Here is a 24,802-nt window from a genome sequence, read left to right as displayed (position 1 = left end):
TTACATCATACTCAAGAATATTTCACTTCTACCATGGAGGCAAGCATTATGATGGAAGGAGACTGGGCCTAGCAGCTGGTTGCTGGCTGACCTTCCCATGTAAGTGAAGCCCCGAAGAGAAGGACGACATGTATTTCTCTTCACCATAGGCAACATTTGGCAAGAAAAACCCATTACAAAAGACACAGATAACTGTTTCCTTCACACAGGTCTGGCTTTGTTCCGTTCTAATGCGTCTAATGATGGTAAAGACTCCACCCTATGATGAGGAACTAGCTGCAGACCGGCAGTGACTGTCCTTTGTAAGTCAAGATCTGCATAATAGTCCAACAATTCCCGAATCCGCATTTTGAGCTCCTCGATGGAATAGCCACTCTGCGCTGATATAGGGATGATGTCATCAAACTGGACACACTGGCTGGGTCGTAAGGCCGGGTCTATGTCCTCCAGACAGTCTGAACACAGAACAACAGAGATTGGAGTTTACATCCTCCAACAGTCAAACAGTTTACATAAGGGGCCATCCATAAAGTACTGTATTTCTCATAACATTTAGTATGCAAAAATACTTTCAGAAGCACAAAAAGGCTTCAAAAAGATACTTTTGATGTCAACACTAAAATTTTTCTAATAAGACAGTAAGCATACTTCACAGAAAAGTCTCAAGTTTCCACTATAAGGTGGATGAATCTATCACACAAATGTCTCATTTCCCCTATAAAGTGAATGAATCTATCACAGAAAAGTTTCAAGTTTCCCCTATAAGCTGAATGAATCTATCACGGAAAAGTCTCAAGTTTCCCCCCATAAGCTGAATGAATCTATCACGGAAAAGTCTCAAGTTTCCCCCCATAAGCTGAATGAATCTATCACGGAAAAGTCTCAAGTTTCCCCCCATAAGCTGAATGAATCTATCACGGAAAAGTCTCAAGTTTCCCCCCATAAGCTGAATGAATCTATCACGGAAAAGTCTCAAGTTTCCCCCATAAGGTGAATGAATCTATCACAGAAAAGTCTCAAGTTTCCCCATAAGGTGAATGAATCTATAACCGAAATGTCTCGTTTCCCCATCAGGTGAATGAATCTATCACGGAAAAGTCTCAAGTTTCCCCCATAAGGTGAATGAATCTATCACAGAAAAGTCTCAAGGTTCCCCATAAGGTGAATGAATCTATAACCGAAATGTCTCGTTTCCCCTATAAGGTGAATGAATCTATCACGGAAAAGTCTCAAGTTTCCCCCATAAGGTGAAAGAATCTATCACAGAAATGTCTCAAGTTTCTGCTATAACGTGAATGAATCTATCACAGAAATGTCTCAAGTTTCTCCTATAATGTGAATGAATCTATCACAGAAAAGCCTCAAGTTTCTCCTATAAAGTGAATGAATCTATCAGAATCAAGCAAAAAGTGTCATTTGCTAAATGATCATGGTAGGTGAAATACAGTATGTATGCTCAAAATCTTAGATATCTGAACCAGTAAACAAACACTAACTAGCTCTTCCCTTCACTGTAATGTTGTGCTGAAGACACTGGGCATGATAGCTCACAGTAAACCATGACCAATCTTTGTCCCATCACATTACGTAAACCTAAAAACTTAACATTGACAAAATCTGGGCATTGCTAAAAGTAGGTGTAGTGCATCTCATTTACATGTTACATGTGGCATGATTTGAGGGGCACCAGGGGACATAACTCTTGTATTAACAGCAGAAAGTCTTGCCACTGAATATTGCTGAAGGTTTCAGGTACAAAATTTACTAGTGGTGGCAGTGAGGCATAAAAACAACAGCAGTGAGTAGTGCGTGCGCTGTGAGGAGTACACATCTGTCTCAGGATATCACAAACTTTAAGGTCAGACATCACAACATTGTTTGTTTTGTTTTAACCTTATTCTAGTTATGCCATGGTGTTAAGGGGCGTGTAATTTGCTACATTTTAATTTATTTATTTATTTGATTGGTGTTTTACGCCGTACTCAAGAATATTTCACTTATGTGATGGCGGCCAGCATTATGGTGGGAGGAAACCGGGCAGTGCCTGGGGGGACACCCACGACGATCCGCAGGTTGCTGGCAGACCTTCGCACGTACGGCCGGAGAGGAAGCCAGCACCAGCTGCACTTGAACTCACAGCGACTGCATTGGTGAGACGCTCCTGGGTCATTGCGCTGCGCTAGTGTGCTAATCAACTAAGCCACGGAGGCCCGTGCTGCATTTTAAGCATATACACTTAACTGAACACTTGGAATATAACTAAGGTCAAACTGACAGGAGGCCATGTTTCAACGGCTGCGTGCGACCATTTGCCAACTATCACATTGTCGTCGTTACTCTGGTTTTACTCTCTTTGCTGTAGTCTTTTATGCTGGATGGATACACTAATTTTAGAAAATAAATAAATAAGCACAACATTTTGGTAGGTGAGGCTGCCAAACCTCCACCTTTGCCTAACAGATTGCAAATAATGAAACAGTTGTTAGCTTACCTGGCAGATCATGGAGCCTCTCTCTGATCTCTGTCACTAAGGCGTGGTCTGTTACCGTGTCAATCTTGTTGATGGCTAGGACAGAGGGTTTGTCCAGTAACTCCGCCTTGTACAGCTCAAGCTCCTGGAACATATACCCACTTGAACATAAATCACAACAACTAAATTTTTTTTATACAAACCACAATAAAAAAAAACAGATATGGAGTGAGTGAGTGCTTAGGGTTTAACATCACACTAAACAATTTTTTGGTCATGTGACGATAAAGGAGTGTATGCACATGCAATGTGCCTCCTTGCGGCAGAACCTATTTCCACCACTCTTGTACCCAGTGCTGCTACACTGAGATGACTTACTGAAGGCAAGTAAGCCGCCTGGCTTGAGCGATACGGGTCAACCAGTCGTTTTACACTATCCCCTTAATGCTCAACGCCAATTGAGGAAGTTACCACTTCATCTTTTAAAGTCTTAGGTATGACCCGACCCTATGACCCAAGCTATGGTTTGGACATCAATAAAAATATGTTCGTTGAAACTAATTTTAATGTCTTTCAAATCACCTTCTTTTCCACTTCAGCCAAAATAAAACTAAATTTTTTTCAGATATGCATCCCAAAATATTTGAAGGATGGCTTACACCATTTAGCCAACATGGTAAAAAATGTAAATCTTCATGTACAGAAAATAAGCTAGGAGACAAATAACCTAGCTAATATAATGATCCACAGTTAACCTAACATCTTTCTGGAGCACAATTAAAATATTACTTCAAATTATGTACATGTACCTAAAGAAATTTTCTAAGAGACAATTGTGCATATACAGTTTGACACCCAAAAACAACACACAGAAAAGAAGAAAGATGTCCCCCCAAAAAAATGAGAAAAATTGTTCTCTTTTGAGACATATTTTATATTTCTTTATAACCAGTCTATTTTATGCATATTTTACGTCAATTGTTGTGAGTATTCGAAAATGACTTCCTTACTGACCGCTGTGATAGTGGAAAGTGAAGTCAAAAGCTATTTTCACACCCCAAGGAGAAAGGCGAGAGAAGTTTTTATTTTCACACCCCAAGGAGAAAGCCGACAAGTTTTTATTTTCACACCCCAAGGAGAAAGCCGACAAGTTTTTATTTTCACATCCCAAGGAGAAAGCCGACAAGTTTTTATTTTCACACCCCAAGGAGAGAGCTGACAGGTTTTTATTTTCACACCCCAAGGAGAAAGCCAAGAAGTTTTCATTTTCACAGGCCAAGGAGAAAGCCAAGAAGTTTTTATTTTCACACCCCAAGGAGAAAGCCGACAAGTTTTTATTTTCACGCTCCAAGGAGAAAGCCGACAAGATTTTATTTTTCACACCCCAAGGGGAAAGCCAAGAAGTTTTCATTTTTACACCCCAAGGAGAAAGCCAAGAAGTTTTCATTTTCACACGCCAAGGAGAAAGCCGAGAAGTTCTTATTTTCACATCCCAAGGAGAAAGCCGAGAAGTTTTTATTTTCACATCCCAAGGAGAAAGCCGACAAGTTTTTATTTTCACACCCCAAGGGGAAAGCTGAGAAATTTTTATTTTCAGACCCCAGAGAGAAAGCCGAGAAGTTATTTTCACACCCCAAGGAGAAAGTCAACAAGTTTTTATTTTCAGACCCCAGAGAGAAAGCCAAGAAGTTGTTATTTTCACACCCCAAGGAGAAAGCCGAGAAGTTCTTATTTTCACACCCCAAGGATAAAGCCAAGAAGTTTTTTGTACATTTACATATTTGACCACATCCTAAACTCCCATGTTAAAAATGTAGGCCATAAATATGCTGACTAACTGCAGACTTACCTTATTCAAAAGCATCACTGTCTCAAAAGCTGTTCTGAAGTGTTCCCTCTTGGGCAGCTGGAAACCATTGATGTCTACTACAAACAGCAGTAGCTTAGTCCGTTCCACATGTTTTAAAAACCTATGTCCCATTCCTACATTTACATGTGCCCCTTCAATCAGGCCTGGTAGGTCAGCAACAGAGATCTGCAATGAGACAAGAAATTATGTCGTCTGTTTATTACTTTTTCAAACACAATAACACGTGAAAGAAGGATTTTCCAGCAGGATATCTTCCTACTTTCCAAAGAAACCTCAAAAGACCTAATGCGAGGTCCATGCAACAGTCAGAAAATGTGCGACTCGGCCATGGGCGAAATTTTAGGTTAAATTTCTGGTGGAAAATGAGTCACAAAATACATGAAATACTATGTCTTGGTGCAGAATCTTACATTATTCCAGTAGGATATATTCCTACCATACGAACAAACCCCAAAACACCTTTGTAAGATCCTAGTCTGATTAAAATTAGATCTTATGCTCTAACACTTGCTAACCACAATCTGACACACTTCATATCACCAATGCGTTCAGTTACCTCTGGTGACAACTGAGATGACATTAACAACGAGAGGTCAACAGTGACAAATCAGTATGAGGCTTTCTAAAGAGCTCATTTTTTCCAGCAACAGTCAATGTCTGTCGAAAACAAAAAGAGCACTCCCCTGCAGCAGAAGTAGCTAGGCTCGTCAACATGGTGGACAAGCCCAAATGGCATTATCGTTTTCCTTAAACAAGTGTTTGTTCTGCGAATATAAGTTTGTCATAGTGAACCAACTTGCTTTGCGATCAGATGTTGAGTTTGCTACCATGCTGTTGCTTGGCTGCAGCTTCACAGCTCATGATTTTCTGTAAGCTACCCCGAGATTCGGCTCTGTCCATGACTGCTGCCTTGTTTCGAGCAATGCATCTATGATTGGCTGAAAGAAACACACGCCTCGAATGCACTGGGGATAGGAAGTTTGTCAGATCGTTGACAGCGAAGTGATATAATGATTTTAATCAGATCAGTAAGATACATGCATCAATCAGAAAATGTGCAACTTTGTAATAAGTGAAATTTTAGGTTATTACACATACACATGCAGTTTTACTGAAATAAACATAAAAATTGTCCTGCAGAAGAAAAAAAAAGGATACATACTGACCTGTCTGTGATCTGTGAACTCCATGACGCCAATCTGTGGCTGAATTGTTGTGACTGGATAGAAAAGAAAAAACAAGTGGCCAGTTGATGACTCTCAACAGTTTGTTTGTTTATTTATTTAATTTTTATTTATTTTCTTAATACCACACTCTATCTGTCTTCAGTTAATGGCAGTCAGCATTACGGTTGGAGGGAGCCAAAGTTCCTGTCATAAACCAAAGACCTTTGGCAAGTTACTGGCGATATTTCCCATGTGTGAGGTCCAGATACGTACCCCATCATGAGAGAAAACAAGTGACGGTAAATGGCCACTCATTATTCTCATCTAGTCCTACGAACTGAGAGAAAACAAAAGTTCATACATTTAAATCTCTTTTTTACATTTTTACTCTTTATTTACAACCAACTTCCTCTTAACCAAAAGAGAAAAACATTCACGTATGAAGAAAGTTCAATCTTGGACACGTTATACATGAAATTAGCTGTGTCACAGCCTCTCTGTTGTCTTTACTTTTACCTCAGGTCATACTCGTGAGACTCAAACAAGAAGTTTCAACTATAATTTAAGAATAAAGACACACAGGTAAAGGCAAACAAAGGTTATTAAACGCGAATTGAAAAGGTTTGTGATTTGAAACTTTAAGTTATCAGAGAAAAGATGCGGTTAATTACGTGTGATATTTGTGTACTATTTAATAAAGCACACAATCCGGATCTAAAATTTGTTCAAAATTCCATGGCTTGTCATTAGAATGTCACATTGTCAAAGCAGCCGTGCTTCATTCATCTGACCGTCAATAACATCACAAAAACTGCTACATTTGTGTAAACATCAGAGACCTTGATATAAACAATGTACATTTTCCACACAATGCTACATTTGACAAAAACTGTTTGTTGAAATTCACAAAAAAAGAACAAAAACATCCACAATCTTATACAATTACAGGAGAAGTCTAGTGACAACAATGTTTTACGAAAATTGAAAGTGAGACAGTTTGTCTTTAATGACTTTGTCATATGTATGCAGTCCCAAAGTTTCTCTGCCAGGTTTCCTCCCACCATAACCGCCGTTATATAAATGAAATATTCTTGAGTACGCCAAAAAACATCAATTAAAATAAAATAAATAAGTAATACCAAACTCACAAGGATAACTGGCTATTTTGGGAGCAGCCCGAGATACAGCTGACAAGAAGGTTGATTTTCCAGCATTAGGAAATCTGAACGACAAAACAGGTAAAAACTTGACATGTAGTACATCTGTATATATATATATATATATATATATATATATATATACACAGAGGAGTAATCAGCCGGATTATCGAACACCAGCACTGAATAGAAGATCAAAAATATCTTTTAATCCTTATGCATACTCAACAAACGGTAAAACCGTTTCGTTTGGAGGACGCTTGTCATTTTAATTGCTTTTTTACGAGCTCCAAAATTGAGGTGAAAATATTGTCTAAATATCAAGCAACTTTATTGAAATGCCCACTTCTTGTCAACATTAAAACAAAGCTGTATTTGTTGACCTTCACAACATAACTACATTTAGGCTGTACAAACTGTTTCATTGTCATTTCACAATTATCAGGCATACTTTTCGCAATATTAACAGTTGTGGCTCATTTCTTTTCCATGTTTAATTTCAGATCATCCTCTGCAAACCACTGCTGCAAGGTATAAATCCTAACATGTCTGGATGTGCAAGTCTTTGAATTCCACACATGGCTGAGATCTTGCACTTGCCTAAAACAGTCTGAGTAGACATCCAGGTACTGTAATTCTTCAACCTTTCCTCATGTTTGCAATATGCTTATTCAACCATATTCTGAATTCTTGACGATAAAACCTCAAGCACTCACTCAAGAATATTCTGAGGTCACCTGTCATTCTGTTGGCCAACTCAACCGATGCAATGTAGTCTTGTCTCAAAAATCAAACAACAAGGGTGCATAAATTTTATTGAAAGTTTCCTTTCTGTGTGCAAAAAGATGAGGAATTAGGGGTATATCTTACCCCACAAGTCCCACATCAGCCAACAGCTTGAGGTCAAGTGTCACCATCTCCACTTGACCTTTCTGACCCAGGAAGTGATTATCGGGATGGCCGCCAAGACCCCCGCGAGCCACTCGCAACATCTGTTTTTCCTCATTCAGATCACCTGCAAAAGTCAGTATTACAGAGTGTTGATGAACAGTTCTATACAGGGAAGAGAATGTTTTCCATCAAAAACAGCTGAAATTTCGTCTATTAGCTGACTCCCATAAGTTTTGGACATTGATGATTTCTCTTACATCCCTTGCAATCCGCTGAAAATCCTCAACGGTGTCTTTAAGAAGTACAGCATGTTGCTTGGTCAGTTAACATGGTTTTGACATCCTTAATTAAAAGGCCACGGAACTCTACACGGGTTGAAATACTGACTGGATACACATGAACTCGATTGTTGTTTAATGCGATATTCAAGAATTTTCCACATATAAGGATGGCATTCAGTTCTACCAGTGGAGGAAAAACAGAGTTCTTGTGGTAAACCACTGACCTCCGGCAAGTTAATAGTGAGGAATGATCAACAGACGACATGCAGAAATGCAGACATTTCTTGGACTGAAAGCAAAATGGCTGCGCAAAATGGCTGTGTAAAATGGCCCCGCACGCATCAACGATTAATTAACGTCATCAAGACTACATGAACAGGAAGGGTTAGAAAATCTACAAAATTCCCTGTCCAAGGCCAGGATTTAACACACATCTCTTGAGTCCTACTGGTTTAAAAGTACCTGTATTAGGACCCGACCAAACACGAGTTAGAAACAGTTAACACGTTTATGAGGCAAAAATATTAACACAGTGATTAACTGTGCAACCTTGACAACATCTGAACCAATATTTTCTGCAGAAGAAAGTTGCTGCACTCACCAATCACTCGACCAATGTTATTCTTCACTGTCACACCCACAGGCACTTTGATAATACAGTCAGCACCCGCATCTCCAACCAACTTCCTTTTACTACAAGTAGACCGCTTAAAAACATCACATATAAATAAATTAAGACAGTTCAATTTTCAATTCATCACATCTCCTGAATGCATGAATCCTGCATTTGGATATGATGAACAAATCTCTTGCAAACTTGTCAGAGCTACAGGTGAGCTTTTCTGACCATAACTACAATTGATATTGAGCAGAGATAATACACTGATAGCCCTAATAGCATATTAAATTTACCTGCTATTGTCTCCATTGCCAGCAATGAACCTTTTGGATGGGTTCGCAGAATGAACATGTTTCAACGTCCTCTTTTTGACGGCAGTGACATAGACATCTCCACCCTTTCCCCCTAAACCTCCGTACCTGGGGAAGCCCTGGCCTCCAGAACCACCACGCACATAAATCCTCATTGAATCCAAAAATGCTCTTCTTCTCTGGAAACAAAATTTTTATAATTTAATAAATAAATAAATACTCTATTATTCCCCAACCTAATGGCACAGTTTCACGCATATAGGCGTCAAACTATGGAACTTCCACCCTATTTAAGTAAATGATGCCCCCTCCCCATCAAGCTTTCAATCACACTACTTAAAATCACAGTTATCTTAAGGCAACTACTGAAATGTACATATAAATGCATGCTTTCACTGTATCAACCATCTAGATAAAATCCCATCTCTCTTTAGCTTTACTTGTTCAGAATCTAATGCGAGAACCTAAAATGCATTGTTTTCTCATTTATGCTTAGATGTATTATTATTATTATTTATTTATTGATTTATTTGATTGGTGTTTTAAGCCGTACTCAAGAATACTTCACTCATACGACGGTGGCCAACATTATGGTGGGAGGAAACCAGGCAGGGCCCGGCGGAAACCCACGACCATCCGCAGCTGGACTAGAACTCACAGCGACAGCATTGGTGTGACACTCCTGGGTCATTACGCTGCGATAGTGTGTTAACCAACTGAGCCACGGAGGCCCCCTATATGATATAATGAAGATGTTGCTTTTTTTGTTTAATTCTGCTTCCTTTAAGCTTTTCTAAACGCATCAGTAGCCAGTTTTTCCCTCCATTTCATTGTTGATCCATGCAGCTCTTTACCATGTATTATTATTATTATTTATTTATTTATTTATTTGATTGGTGTTTAAGCCGTACTCAAGAATACTTCACTCATACGACGGTGGCCAACATTATGGTGGGAGGAAACCAGGCAGGGCCCAGCGGAAACCCACGACCATCCGCAGGTTGCTGGAAGACCTTCCCACTTACGGTCGGAGAGAAAGCCAGCATGAGCTGGACTTGAACTCACAGCGACCGCATTGGTATTATTATTATTATAGAAAATCTTTTCATAAGGATGGGTCCCTGTACCACTCTCACACACATGGGCATTGTTCAAACCAACCAGGGGATGGGAAATGGCCCATCTCTCACACACTTGGTTTATTCTCTGTACATATGAGTAGGGGTTCCAGCCAGCAGATGCGCAGGACAGGTTGGGCTCCTTCTACCATACATCTCCTGATGGTTGGGAAAGTTGCGGGGAAAGTACTACTGGTTGTACTGTTGCTTTTTGTAACTACGAATGTATGTAGCTTCGCTTGTCAAACTACATTATGCTTCAACTTGTTTTATATATATTGATGTATTTTTTGATTGAACTCGCAAGTACGTTTCCTATATATTGCCTTCTCTGTGAAGGCCTTAGGGAAGAACAGTTTCATTGTAAACTGACTGAGCTACCTTCGATAAATAAAGATGTTATTATTCAGTGCCAACATTCAGTGCCTCTTATGCACCTTTTCCATTGATTTTGAAGACAAAAACTACCACTAACTGAGTTGGCTGATTTCAGGTCTTGACAAAAAGTATAATTTAATCAGTCTATACAGACTAACGCCTTCAGAACATGCTTGAATAAACACCTTGCAAACATTGTTTTAAGCCTAACCACATGCTGCAGAAAGATTATGAGTTTCCATGTGTGACATAAGCAGTTTGTGCAGGTACACGATGGAGCAGGACATGCACATACTGTACATGTGGCTGCTCAAGATGGCAGCAGGGGCAGTTGGAATCCTTCATGGCTATAACAAATCCATTCTGAAAAGAGTGGAGACATATGGTGGCGTAGTCCCAAAAGACTCCGGCTCCTTTTCTTATAGTGGCCAAGCGTCGTTCCAGTGTCGACGCTAACAGTATTAAATTTCATACTCAACGAGGGTCCACGAATAAAAGACACCATCCTAAAGACTTGCTTTCCACACCCATCTCACTGCCACCACACACGTATGCCCCTATTTGCTTCAGAATAGATTTATTATAGCCATGAAGGCTTCCATGGCACACACTCCTCGGCCGTGGTCGCCTTTTTCCAACTGTTCCACTATGCATCAGAACATGTGCATAGGCCTGCACGTAACTGCTCTTAGCATCAAGATTTGAACGTCACTAGGCCAATATAAGAAAAGGATATGGACACTTTTGGGGCTAATGCTTGCGGAAAGCAGGTCTTTAGGTTGGTGTCTTAGTTGAACGAGACTTGTTCGATAACAAAGACAATCAGCCCAGACCTTCATTGAGTACGAAATTAACACCGCTAGCGTTGAGACTCCAATGATGCGAGGCCAGTATAAGGAAAGGTATTGGAGTCTTTCGAGGCTAATTGTCTGCATTAAATTCTAGTCAGAAACTTTAGAAACATCCCTGAATCTTTAACTATTGCGTGGAATGCTGAAATTATTCATTCGTGCGTTTCTATCAGTATTTAGATATTCATGTTTGGTATTTACTGCGTTCATATTTACCGTCCATGAACTCTTTGGTTTTAACTCTTTTGATGTGTAGCTGGTTTGTGAAGTGCCAGATTTCGTCACCGCCTGAAGCAGACGCCTTGTGGATGTTAGCCACACCATCGCTTTACAAGAACATGTGAGTAACTCAGGATATATGGCGTGTTATAAATTACTGCTTTGACTATCCATCATCAAATACATCTTTTCATATAATAAGGTGAAGAAAACATGTCTTCCGAAACAATCGAAGTGGTTCACAAATCCCGGCAAATCTGGGAACACATTACTCCCTCAGTTAAAAGATTTCCATAGGAGGGGAGAGAATAGAAGAGCATTAATTCCAAAACAAATCTTTTGACGGGTCAATTTTTATTCTTATGGTGAAAACTGTGTAATACATCTGGTTTCTGATCTGACTTATTTATCTCTTATGTACAAAAATGTACATACTGGAAAGTTCGACACTAAATAATGATGACATTGCAAATGTCCAACTATTCAGTGTCTGACGAGAGTGACCTCCCCTCGATGGACCTCTCCAGTGCGCCTGTGAAGTAAACATGTGCAGCCTCGTGAATTAGCAATGAGAAGAGCATTGTCATCATCTGTTATATAAGCCGTGGAAAAGGGAGACCCAAGCCGCTGTGACGTGCTGAAAATGTCAGACTGAGACAGCTACAGGCTACTTATCAAGGTGATTATTTATTGTGGTTGCCGCTGGACAAAAAGATTTTTATCATAAGTTCATCTCGTCTAGATCTAGATCTTTCAGTCTGTTTTTCTTGCAGAATGTTGCATGTGTATGAGGATAAAATTGGCTTCATTATTAATATTGTAATTAGTTTTGCAATTAATGAATTATCTGAAAAATGAATGAGCTATATACCACCTTGTTTTGTATCACTAGCTTATAAGTTACGGGGGGGGGGGGGGGGGTGGGGGTTGAAATTAATTAAGGCATTTTAGGAGCTAAGTAAGTGCTCCTAAGTTTATATGCTGGCTCCTAGAGAACTTGATAAGACCTGTATTTTTGCATGTTCCCAGGGGACAAATTGGGTATCAAATTAACCTTTGCGGCATTGACTCCTGAATGCAAACTTCATATTTTAAACACTGAAAAAACAATGGTAATATAGGAAATACTTTAAAGTCTTTAGGAACTGGATTATGACCTTGACTGAGGGCTTTTATTATCTTTTTGAGTAGGAGGCTTCCCTGGAAAACTATATTCACTTACTTGAAAGGAAATTAAATCTCAAAATAAAATAGGATCACCATTCAAATTATGCGACTGAGTTTTCCACACAGGTACATGTAGCATGGTGCAGGAAGTTGGTAATTGCCTTCCAATGAACCCCCTGTTGACAGGTTTTGATAATAGTACTAGCTCTAAACGTTATAGCCACAAAGAATTGATTGGTGGTGCAAGCACAGGGGAACAAAATCAGCACCACTCCCCTGAGGCCAATGAATATTTTCATTTCTTGACAGAATTGTAAATATTGTGGCTTCATATGCACATATAATACTTCTTTCATCATCTAGTATGGAGGAATTTGTCTAGCAGTTAAGTAAATGCGATTTACTCTACGATGTGTTCACAGGAGACAGGATACACAGTGGACAGCTGGATGTGTTGAGCATAAAGTCCTCAAGATGCGTTACTGTGGAAACTTCTCACTGAGCGAGCCCTGGGTGGACGATGGCCTGTCTCCATGTTTCATAGACACCATTACCTCATCTGTCATCGTCGGTTTCTTGCTAATCTGTGGTACGATCGAGATTGCGCTCTACCAGAAGTACTCCACGTCTGTTGACAAGAAATACCGGCCGCAGTCATGCCTCTATGTGCTGCAGCTGGCGTTAAGCTTTCTCATGGTCGTGGAGGCCGTTGTCTACATGGTGTTACAAGATCTGGTGATAGGATCACACACGCTGGCAGGCTACGAGATCTTCACCGCTGTTGGTATGGCCTCCGCCTGGATGTACTCTGTTGTCATTGTTGGGATTGAGCGGCGCAATGCCCTGCCCAGTATTCCTGCCCGGGGCCATGGGCTTGTGCTGCTGGTATTCTGGGTGCTGTGTTTTATTCGCGAGAATTTGGCCTTTGTCTCGTGGTGGAGTCACTCCTACTGGTGGTCACTTTCTGGGTAAGACATGGTTTTCGCAGACATTTTTTATGCATAACTTAGCTAAAGTGACCTCATTGTCCATCAGACTGGATTCTTAGATTCCCATGACCGGGTGAGCTTCATTTACACCCGCATTGGAGCTCATTATTTAGTTTTTTGCCAGAAATTGTCAAAACAGTTGAGATTATAATAAAACATGGCTGAAATAGGTTACCAAGTGTCATTGGCCTATTGAAACTATTTTCGTTTGTTTTTGTAAGATTTTTATTGTGCTTAAAAATGCAGTTAAAGTAGGACAAAGTATGGTGGTCTTTTCAGACCACATATTTGTGATCATGATACTATATCTCCTATTGGTCTACTAAGTATGCTGAAAATAGCTATTTTGGTAATGCCTTAGCAACTTTTCTTGTAACTTTAATAGTTTTTGTGGTGCTCAAAATACATGTACATGTACTGTGACGAACCGTGGAAAACATGGTGTCCCAAAAATCCACATTGCCAAAATCAGTTGCAATGTCGAAAAAAAAAAAAAAATTTAAAGCATTTCTGGGCACAGTTCTGTGTTGTCTTGCATTATTTTTTACCTAATAAGACCAAGAAAATAACGAAAGTTTTATTTTGATTTTTTGGTCGGCAAATTTCGTTCTAAAAATGTACATAAGGAGCTGTTGTAATAGCCATCCATGTCATCGTGTGATTTGTCAAATGTGTTTTGTTCGAATGAGTGAAATACTTATTACATAATACATTATAGTTAGAGAAATGAATGTCCTGTGTTGTTCAGACAAGTGAATGTGTGTATGTTAAACGTACGGAAATCTCACCCATGACTAAGTTGTACATGTATGTATATTTTTCCTGATTCTGAGAGTTCTGTTAATATAAGAAAGGCGTTCTGAGGTTTGGTTGGAAATTAGGATGATACAAGTCATCCAAGTCGAAATATTTAAATTTCATCACCAAAAGTAATATTTCAATGAAATTTTCTGGCATAAAAACAAACATGCTCATTACAGTGACTGACTACAGCAGTGTTAATGTTGTTGTGTGATCAGTAAATACATTGTACAGTATATATGGAAAAGGAGGTGTCAAAAAGGCGTTTAATTGTTTTCAGGACGTCAGATAAGGTGGCATTTTCCTTCTGGGTGATCCGCTATGCCTTCACACTGTCTCTCTTCATCTTGGGATTCAAGGCCCCAGGTCTGCCTAAAGCTGGTTACATCATACTGGTCAATGATGTCGAACAGGTGAGGCTACTTGTATTATGCTACAAGCTTGTTAATAATTTTTTAAAAGGAAAAGGCCTCTAAAAGTTGAAGTAGGCATCTCTAAGTAGACCACTGAAAACTATGCATAAATGTTTTTTTTTTAGATAAAAAAGTGAAAAGAGTTAATTGTGCTCAAACATTTGCCTTCTAAGGTGGGCTTTGTTGATGATGCTATCAAAGTTTAGGAACTTTGACATCACAGGAAGTTTACCCAACTCTTATCATGACACTTAATGTTGGAGTAACTCTTTTTACCCATGAGTGAAAGATTACTGAAATAATGTTCCCAAACGTTATTAACATTAACATGTTACCATCAGTATAGCTCATAAAGCCATCCATTGTTTTCAGATATTTGAGCGCCTTGCAACACTATCCAAAAAATCCAGAAAAATAAATGAATTTTTTTTTACGCATAGTTTTCAGTTGTCTCTATGATGAACCTTACTGCATATTTTAGCTTTCTTTTACTTCAAGTTGGTGCAGGCCATGGCTTCAAGCTGGTGCAGGCCATGGCTTCAAGTTGGTGCAGGCCATGGCTTCAAGTTGATGCAGGCCATGGCTTCAAGTTGGTGCAGGCCATGGCTTCAAGTTAGTGCAGGCCATGGTGCAAAATTTACAGCTATTTATTTATTTATTTATTTGATTGGTGTTGTACTCGAGAATATTTCATTTATATGACGGCAGCCAGCATTATGGTGGGAGGAAATGGGGCATCACCCGGGGGAAACCCACGACCATCCTCAGGTTGCCCCCAGACCTTCCCCATGTATGGCTAGAGAGGAAGCAAGCATGAGATTTACTTGAACTCACAGCGATCGAATTGGTGAGAGGCTCCTGGGTCATTGTGCTGCTAACCAACTAAGCCACGGAGGCCCCCTACAATGATATTTACATGGCAGTTTTGTTTTGTACCAAACATTTGGTTCCTGTCAAAATAATGCTTGGTGCAGGACATTGTCCTTGTCCTCCTGCTTGTTTCCAGGCCTGTCATACATGGTGTAGAATGTTTATATATGTGTACTGGGCATTATAACACGGTTTTGATTTGTGTAGTTCTATTTATTTACTTATTTATATGATTGGTGTTTACACAGTACTTAAGAATAACTGACTTGTACGACAGTGGCCACCATTATGGTGGAAAAAAAAACTGGGCATAGCCCAGGGAAAACCCACCCCCATCTGCAGGCTGCTGACAGACCTTCTCACGTACAACCTATGGTGTAGGTGTTCAGTTTTGCTTCTTATTGAGTTTTTGCCAGGCAGAAATTTCAGTTGCAGAGCATATTTGGATTGGCTCTCATGATGTCATCAGAACAGGTTAAAGCCACACTCTATAATGTTTGATTGTACCGATTTTATATACAGTATCAATTATTTAGGTTCAGTTTGTAGATTTCTCTGCCAGTGATGCAGTACTTAGCCAATAAAGATTCAATCCATTTCATTTTAAAGAGATCTGATATTTAACAATGAAAGTTAGTTAAGTTCCACAGCATTTTAAGTATTTGTCACATGACAGGTTTGGTGGCCTAATGGTTAGAGTGTCTGACTCAAAGTTGGGAGACCAAGGGATCAAACCCAGGTCAGGGCATATCAAAGACCTTCAAAATGGTACTTGCCTCGCTTGGCACCAGAACTCAGAGATTGGAAGGAAACATGGACTGGTTGGCCCGATGTTAATATAATATGACTAGGTGGGGTGTCATGTCTGGTGTCTTCTGCATGATACTTCAGTGGTGGCAGAACTTTGGTGGCATGGACTCGTCCCGCCACAAGAAGATACAATATATGTACACACACCTAATGACTGCTCGCCGTCTAAGTGAAAAATTGTTAAGTACGACGTTAAAATGCATGTTAGAGGTTGGATTAACAAGTTTTGATATTGTGGTAGGTGTAATTATGGTAGGGGTAGGTGTAATTGTGGGTGTGGCAATGTAATTTACGACTACAAAGGGGCTCTATAAGTCATTCCATTTGTCAGTCAAGCGGTTAAATTTGTGACATTCTGACCTGGCCCCAGGATCATCAAGCTGTACATATTTGCTGTCTCTACCGAGAAGTGAATTAGTATTAAAACCGTATTGCAAAACGAACATGAAGACTTCATTCAGCGAATCTTTACATTGGTAGTGGATGATTACTTTTAGTAACATTTGAGTGCGTAGCTAGTTTCTCATTTTTCCTGATTCTATATGTTGTTTTAATCCTAGAAATGTTTTTGTGCTGATTTGGAAGGCAGGATGGTATTCTTCTAGAAAGATACAGTTTTCAGGTCCAAGTATTTGTTTACATTTAGGCCACATCATTATAAATTGTTGTTTTACCTTTAGACCACACCAATATAAGTTGTTGTTTTACATTTAGGCGACACCAATATAAGGTGGTGTTTACATTTAGGCAACACAAGTATAGATTGTTGTTTTGCATTTAGGCCACACCAATATAAGTTGTTGTTTTACATTTAGGCCATACCAATATAAATTGTTGTTTTAAGGGCAGAATAAATCTTTTCCAAGGTTGGAGGAGAGTATAAAAATAAAACTTAAAAGTCATCTAATTTGTGAGAAATGGGATCTGTGCTCGCCATTGTCCTGTTGAGGACATATTTGCATGATCGGAAAGGTTCGAAAAAACAGGAAAATCATGAAAATATCCTGATCAGACAAAACAAAAAGGGAAATTTTCTGTTTTTATTGTTATTTTATTTTGAAATTTGTAGCGCAGAAATGCATAGCTTTAGCTGTGTTCAGAAATGCACTTTACATGTATTGGGTGATTTTTTAAATTTTTTTTTAAGTTGTTGACATTTCCTCACTTTTCGACCTTTTTTTCTTTTCGTTGTTTGTCAGGGTCGCCAGTCTCATTCAGAAGGGTCCACCTGGAAGAACGTGCTAACGAAGCTGAGGATGATGCTGCCGTATATCTGGCCTAAGGGGGATTGCTGGCTTCAGTTTGTCGTCATCTTCTGCCTACTGCTACTGGCCACTGGCAGAGTTGTTAACGTCTTTGTTCCTATCTACTACAAGTATATTGGTATGTCACATCTTCATCTCCATACAACTGTTTTTTTTTTTTGTGAAAAAAGAAGGAAGTAAAAATGTTGTTTTAGAAGTTAATTTTTACTGCACGTTGAATTAAATTGCTCAGGAATGCCTTTTAAGCTTGATACTGTTCATTGATTTACAAAAAGTGTGTTAAAATGTTATGTTGGGAATTGGCCTTGTGTTTAGTCATGCAGAGTGTCCTTTTTTGTTTGACAGCTGGTATATGAATGTCTGTTTCAACGAATAGATTCAGTGTCATACCAGTAATTACCATGTTTTGTTATGCGTTACCAGTGAACAGTCTGACACCGTTGGTGCAGGCTGGCGTATCAGGGGACATAACCACTGCGGCACCTGCTGCTGTCCTGGAGTTCAGATGGGATCTGATTCTTATATACTGCGGGCTCAAGTTTTTACAGGGGGGAGGAGCAGGTAATGAAACAGCTCGTTTGTTTGCACGTTAAAATTGCACCTTTAACAGAACAGCCATGCGGATGATTATGCAGATGTGTACATGTTAAAACAGACCAGGCAAAAAACAAAGGGAAACTTCGGGTAACAAAAATATTATAATTATCAAAAGTGTATGATAATGTTTAACTACAAGTATTTATTATCTTTCTGCTTTTTTTTTTTTTTTTTTTTTTGCTTTTATCATATTCTCTAAAAGTTAAAAATCTCTGATTTAATGCGATTGTATGCTAAATGTGATGACAACAAAGCATTTTGAGTAATTCTAGACCAGTGACGCGTAATAAATTGCAGTTAACATCACTGCATTTTTTTACCTAATTCTGCTTAAGCCATGGTGTTAGGGAACATGTAAATTGCTGCTATTTATGTATTTGCATGAACAGTTGCATTAAAACTGTGGTAAATTGACAAGAGGCCGTATTTCACCAGTTGAGTTCGACCATTTTTTGCCAGCTATCCCAGTGTTGCCACTGCTCTGGTTTTCTTTCTATGCTGTACGTTGTAATTATATTGTAAATCCTTTCTGGTCACAGTTTGGTATAATTTGTTTTTCAAATTTCTCAAGAAAGTTACTGTGTACCAGTGAAAACACAGATCAACTCCTGGATATGAAGCCATTATGCTGTATGTAAGCAAGTGCAGCCCATGATGGCTTCCTCCACGGTTGTGCGTGGGAAGATCTTCCAGCAACCTGCACATTGTTGTGGGTTTTCCCTCAGCAATAACAATAAATAATATAAGCCTCCGACAAAAACTCTGACCACTGTCATACAAATAAAATGTTTTTGACGGTGGGGCCGAACACCAGTCAAAAAAAAATAATAAATACATGTAAATATATATATATAAAAAAAAAAAACATGTATAAAGGATAACTCTGCCTTCTCTGTGACTCAGGCGGTACAGGTTTCCTGAACAATGTGCGCTCCGTGCTGTGGATCAGAGTTCAGCAGTACACCACCCGGAGAGTCCAGGTCAAACTCTTCACTCATCTACACAGGTGAGCAGAGTCTGTAAAATGTGCAGAGAAAGATCTATGAAATGTGCATATAAAAGGTCCATGAAATGTGCATGTAAAAGGTCCGTGAAATCTGCATATAAAAGGTCTGTAGAATGTGCATGTAAAAGATCTATGGAATATGGACATAAAAAGTCTATGAAATGTGCATATAAAATGTCTGTGAAAAGTGCATGTAAAAGGTCTATGAAATTTGCATATAAAATGTCTGTGAAATGTACATAAAATGTCTGTATAATATGCATATAAAATGTCTGCAAAGTAACATGTAAGCATCGATAAATATGCAGGGAATATCTGTAAAATGTGCAAAAATTGTCTGTGTAATGTGCTTAGAGTAGAATCTGTAAAATGTGCATACATGTAGAATGTCTGTAAAATGTGCATACTTGTAGAATGTCTGTGAAATGTGCATAGAATGTCCCTAAAACAATCATGGATTGCGTGCAAAATCTTTGCGGGAATGTCTGTATTCATGTACATGTATGTATGCACAGAATGACAGCAAAGCATGTGTAAGAATGTTTGTAAAGTCTCTGTAGACAATGTGTAAAATGTGCACAAATTGTCAGTAAATATACATAGACTATCTGCAAATTGTCCTCAAATATGAAGAGAATGTGTTCAAAACATGCACAGAATGTGTGCAAAACATGCACAGAATGTCTGCGAAATGAGCATAGAATGTCTGTAAAATGAGTATAGAATGTCTGTAAAATGAGCATAGAATGTCTGCTATAAAGTAAATCTGATTACAGTCACAGAAATTAAAAACTCTGGAGTTTGTCATTAAAGGATGAAGTAAATACTGTAACAATAAAGTATATACTGTAGCAGTGAAGTAAATACTGTAACATTGAAGTAGATACTGTAGCAATGAAGTAAATACTGTAGCATTACTTCTAACATCGCTGTTTTTCTTGTGTCATCAGTTTATCTCTACGCTGGCATTTGTCCCGTAAAACAGGAGAGGTTCTGAGAGTGGTGGACAGAGGTACAAACAGCATCAACAACCTCCTCAAGTAAGTCTGTCCTCAATATTGATAATATAGTACAGGTATGTAATACTTTGTATCACACCTGGTGTGGAGTACAGTTCTGAGGGTGGTGGAGAGAGGTACAAACAGCATCAACAACCTCCTCAAGTTAATCTGTCCTCAATATTGATAATATAGTACAGGTATGTAACACTTTGTGTCACACCTGGTGTGGGGTACAGTTCTGAGGGTGGTGGACAGAGGTACAAACAGCATCAATAAGCTCCTCAAGTTAATCTGCCCTCAGGATTGATAATATAGTACCGGTGCATAACACTGTATCACACCTAGTGTGTAGTACAGTTCTGAGGGTGGTGGACAGAGGTACAAACAGCAGCAATAAGCTCCTGAAGTTAATCTGCCCTCAATATTTATAATATAGTACAGGTGCATAACACTTTGTATCACACCTAGTGTGGAGTACAGTTCTGAGGGTGGAGGACAGAGGTACAAACAGCTGCAATAAGCTCCTCAAGTAAGTCTGTCCTCAATATTGATAATATAGTACAGGTATGTAATACTTTGTATCACACCTGGTGTGTATTACAGTTCTGAGGGTGGAGGACAGAGGTACAAACAGCAGCAATAAGCTCCTGAAGTTAATCTGCCCTCAGGGTTGATAATATAGTACCGGTGCATAACACTGTATCACACCTAGTGTGTAGTACAGTTCTGAGGGTGGTGGACAGAGGTACAAACAGCATCAATAAGCTCCTCAAGTTAATCTGCCCTCAGGGTTGATAATATAGTACCGGTGCATAACACTGTATCACACCTAGTGTGTAGTACAGTCTGAGGGTGGTGAGAGAGGTACAAACAGCATCAATAAGCTCCTCAAGTTAGTCTGTCCTCAATATTGATAATATAGTACAGGTATGTAATACTTTGTTTCACACCTGGTGTGGAGTACAGTTCTGAGGGTGGTGGACAGAGGTACAAATAGCATCAATAAGCTCCTCAAGTAAGTCTGTCCTCAATATTGATAATATGGTACAGGTATGTAATACTTTGTATTACACCTGGTGTGTATTACAGTTCTGAGGATGGTGGACAGAGGTACAAACAGCATCAATAAGCTCCTCAAGTAAGTTTGTCCTCAATATTGATAATATAGTACAGGTATGTAATACTTTGTATCACACCTGGTGTGTAGTACAGTTCTGAGGGTGGTGGACAGGGGTACAAACAGCATCAATACGCTCCTCAAGTAAGTCTGTCCTCAATATTGATAATATAGTACAGGTATGTAATACTTTGTAATCACACCTAGTGTGTATTACAGTTCTGAGGATGGTGGACACAGGTGCAAAGAGCATCAACAACCTCCTCAAGTAAGTCTGTCCTCATATTGATAATATAGTACAGGTATGTAATACTTTGTATCACACCTGGTGTGTATTACAGTTCTGAGGATGGTGGACACAGGTGCAGACAGCATCAACAACCTCCTCAAGTAAGTCTGCCCTCAGGATTGATAATATAGTACAGGCGCATAACACTGTATCACACCCAGTGTGTAGTGCAGTTCTGCGGGTGGTGGACAGGGGTACAAACAGCATCAATAAGCTCCTCAAGTAAGTCTGTCTTCAATATTGATAATATAGTACAGGTATGTAATACTTTGGTATCACACCTGGTGTGTATTACAGTTCTGAGGATGGTGGACACAGGTGCAAACAACATCAACAACCTCCTCAAGTAAGTCTGTCCTCAATATTGATAATATAGTACAGGTATGTGATACTTTGTATCACACCTGGTGTGGAGTACAGTTCTGAGGATGGTGGACACAGGTGCAAACAGCATCAACAACCTCCTCAGGTAAGTCTGCCCTCAGTATTGATAATATAGTACAGGTGCATAACACTGTATCACACCTAGTGTGTAGTGCAGTTCTGAGGGTGGTGGACAGAGGTACAAAACAGCAGCAATAAGCTCCCCGAGTCTGTCTGTCCTCAATATTGATAATATAGTACAGGTATGTAATACTTTGTGTCACACCTGGTGTGGGGTACAGTCCTGAGGGTGGTGGACAGAGGCACAAACAGCAGCAATAAGCTTCTCAAGTTAATCTGCCCTCAGGTTGATAATACAGTACAGGTGCATAACACTGTATCACACCTAGTGTGTAGTACAGTTCTGAGGGTGGTGGACAGGGGTACAAACAGCATCAATAAGCTCCTCAAGTTAATCTGCCCTCAGGATTGATAATATAGTACAGGTGCATAACACTTTGTATCACACCTAGTGTGTAGTACAGTTCTGAGGGTGGTGGACAGAGGTACAAACAGCAGCAATAAGCTCCTCAAGTTAATCTGCCCTCAATATTGATAATATAGTACAGGTGCATAACACTTTGTGTCACACCTGGTGTGTAGTACAGTTCTGAGGGTGGTGGACAGGGGTACAAACAGCATCAATAAGCTCCTCAAGTTAATCTGCCCTCAGGATTGATAATATAGTACAGGTGCATAACACTTTGTATCACACCTAGTGTGTAGTACAGTTCTGAGGGTGGTGGACAGAGGTACAAACAGCAGCAATAAGCTCCTGAAGTTAATCTGCCCTCAATATTGATAATATAGTACAGGTGCATAACACTGTATCACACCTAGTGTGTAGTACAGTTCTGAGGGTGGTGGACAGAGGTACAAACAGCAGCAATAAGCTCCTCAAGTTAATCTGCCCTCAATATTGATAATATAGTACAGGTGCATAACACTGTATCACACCTAGTGTGTAGTACAGTTCTGAGGGTGGTGGACAGGGGTACAAACAGCATCAATAAGCTCCTGAAGTTAATCTGCCCTCAGGGTTGATAACATAATACAGGTGTATAACACTGTGTATTACACCTCTTTAGTATATAATACGGTCAGATGTACACTATTTCAAGACTCATCTTTTTCCCTTTTCTGTTTTCAGCTATGTCCTCTTCAGTATTTTACCCACTATTGTTGACATCATCATTGCTATAGTCTATTTCATCACTGCCTTCAACTATATCTTCGGGATTGTTGTGTTTGTATGTATGGTACTATATCTAGGTAAGTTCTTCTTTATTTGAAGTTTTTTTTTTTGTAATGCTATATACAGAATACTGCGTAGAACAACCTGAATTACCAATTAATAATGTTTTTATGAAATACGTATGTATGTATGCTCGGTGTTTTAACATTGTACTTAACAATTTTTCAGTCATATGACGACAAGGAGTCATTAGGTGTATGTACATGTACATGTATTGAGTCTTCTTGTGGTAGGCAGAGTCCATGGCACCAAAGTGCTGCCGCCAGTGAAGTATCATGCTGAAGACACCAGACATGACACCTCATTCAGTCACATTACATGTACTGACACCGGACCAACCAGTCCTGTTTCCTCCCTCTAACCTCTCAGTTGTGAGCACCAAACAAGGCAGCAACAAGTACCATTTTTAAAGTCTTTGATGCATGTATTACCTTACCTAGGTTTGATCCTGGGTTCTCCTGACTTCGAGGCGGATGCTTTAACCCTTCGACCACTGCGGTGTTCGTTTTTATTTTGTGGTGTTTATTGTTCTGCCACTGTCAGCAACTTTATGGAAAAAGTGAAAAAATTGAATGTTTGAATGAAATATTGTGCACAGCTTGGCCTGTGGCAGCCAATACTCTGTACCCTACCGGAGATACACTTAGGGTACAGAGCATTGTTTCTTTGTCTGTAGTGAGGGAATTTGTACAAGCGGCTGGTTGCACATGTGCAGAATGTATGTTGAAAGGTTGTGCCCTGGGAGCTCCACTTTCTTCCACCCATAAACCTGACTGCCTTCGCTCTGGTGAAAAATTCCTAAGAACAGTTTCAAGTACAAATGAAATAATGTAAAAGAGACTTGGAGAAGGTTCCTTTTACAATGAACTTGACTGTCATAAAATAGACTGAAGGTTTATTCTTCAGAAATAAATACAACAAAAGCCAAGTACTTATAATAAACCTGTGGATTTAAATGGCCTGTGTTTCAGCTGTAACTGTTGGAGTGACTGAATGGAGGACTAAGTACAGAAGAGAAATGAATCTCCGCGATAATGAAACCAACTCCAAGGCTGTAGACTCGCTACTGAACTTTGAAACCGTAAGTTGTGTGGATTGTTCTGGCATCCTCATATTTGACTTCATCATTGTGCTCCAAAGTGTCAATAGTAAGACTGCACAGAGATGTTTTGGGTGTCAGTATCAAGTCTCTCACAACTTCCATTAATACTGATAAAAAAATCTTTACTACTTGTAGTGTTACTTTAATAGCGCAATGATAGGGGTCGGCGTTGCTATAATTAGGGTCGTTGTTGTGATAATTTAGGTCATTGTTGTGATAATTAATAATTCGGGTCATTGTGTGATAATGCGGGTCATTGTTGTGATAATTCAGATTATTATTGTGATAATGAAGATGGATGTGTGTTGTAATGTTTTACATCACTGTTGTATCGTCTGATTTCATTTATGCAGTGAGTAAGGGATA

General features: G+C 39.4%; 2 protein-coding genes across 2 annotated transcripts in view; one reads left to right on the top strand and one right to left on the bottom strand.

Annotated features, from left to right (window-relative positions):
- On the bottom strand, positions 1–11,594 carry LOC135477625 (GTP-binding protein 10-like). Its single transcript, XM_064757790.1, has 9 exons — positions 11,329–11,594; positions 8,748–8,944; positions 8,437–8,528; positions 7,534–7,678; positions 6,655–6,728; positions 5,507–5,559; positions 4,320–4,505; positions 2,492–2,615; positions 1–455 (listed from the first exon to the last, which is right to left on the bottom strand). Exons 1-9 carry the CDS (start codon positions 11,434–11,436, stop codon positions 202–204), a joined length of 1,233 nt encoding a protein of 410 aa, XP_064613860.1. The 5' UTR covers positions 11,437–11,594; the 3' UTR covers positions 1–201.
- Positions 11,595–11,889: 295 nt separating this feature from the next.
- LOC135477669 (ATP-binding cassette sub-family B member 6-like) overlaps positions 11,890–24,802 on the top strand; it is a 30,019-nt gene continuing 17,106 nt past the window's right edge. The window contains 9 exon segments of the mRNA XM_064757852.1: positions 11,890–12,010; positions 12,921–13,466; positions 14,569–14,701; positions 17,581–17,764; positions 18,070–18,207; positions 19,147–19,249; positions 20,200–20,289; positions 23,230–23,351; positions 24,306–24,415. Of these exon segments, the coding sequence (XP_064613922.1) occupies positions 12,973–13,466; positions 14,569–14,701; positions 17,581–17,764; positions 18,070–18,207; positions 19,147–19,249; positions 20,200–20,289; positions 23,230–23,351; positions 24,306–24,415 (1,374 nt within the window). The 5' untranslated portion in view covers positions 11,890–12,010; positions 12,921–12,972.

This window comes from Liolophura sinensis, chromosome 11 (assembly GCF_032854445.1).
Source record: "Liolophura sinensis isolate JHLJ2023 chromosome 11, CUHK_Ljap_v2, whole genome shotgun sequence".
Classification (NCBI taxonomy): domain Eukaryota; kingdom Metazoa; phylum Mollusca; class Polyplacophora; order Chitonida; family Chitonidae; genus Liolophura; species Liolophura sinensis.
The sequence above is the reverse complement of the archived record's forward strand: the minus strand, read 5'-3'. Positions and strand labels throughout refer to the sequence as shown.

Bases quoted from the DNA above. Each gene is read 5' to 3' on its own strand.
- LOC135477625 (XM_064757790.1), bottom strand. From the start codon at position 11,436: ATGGTGTGGCTAACATCCACAAGGCGTCTGCTTCAGGCGGTGACGAAA. The intron at 8,529-8,747 runs GTAAATTTAATA...GTCTACTTGTAG, and splicing joins GGCAATGGAGACAATAGCAG to TAAAAGGAAGTTGGTTGGAG. The intron at 4,506-5,506 runs GTCAGTATGTAT...GTCTCATTGCAG, and splicing joins AGTTCACAGATCACAGACAG to ATCTCTGTTGCTGACCTACC.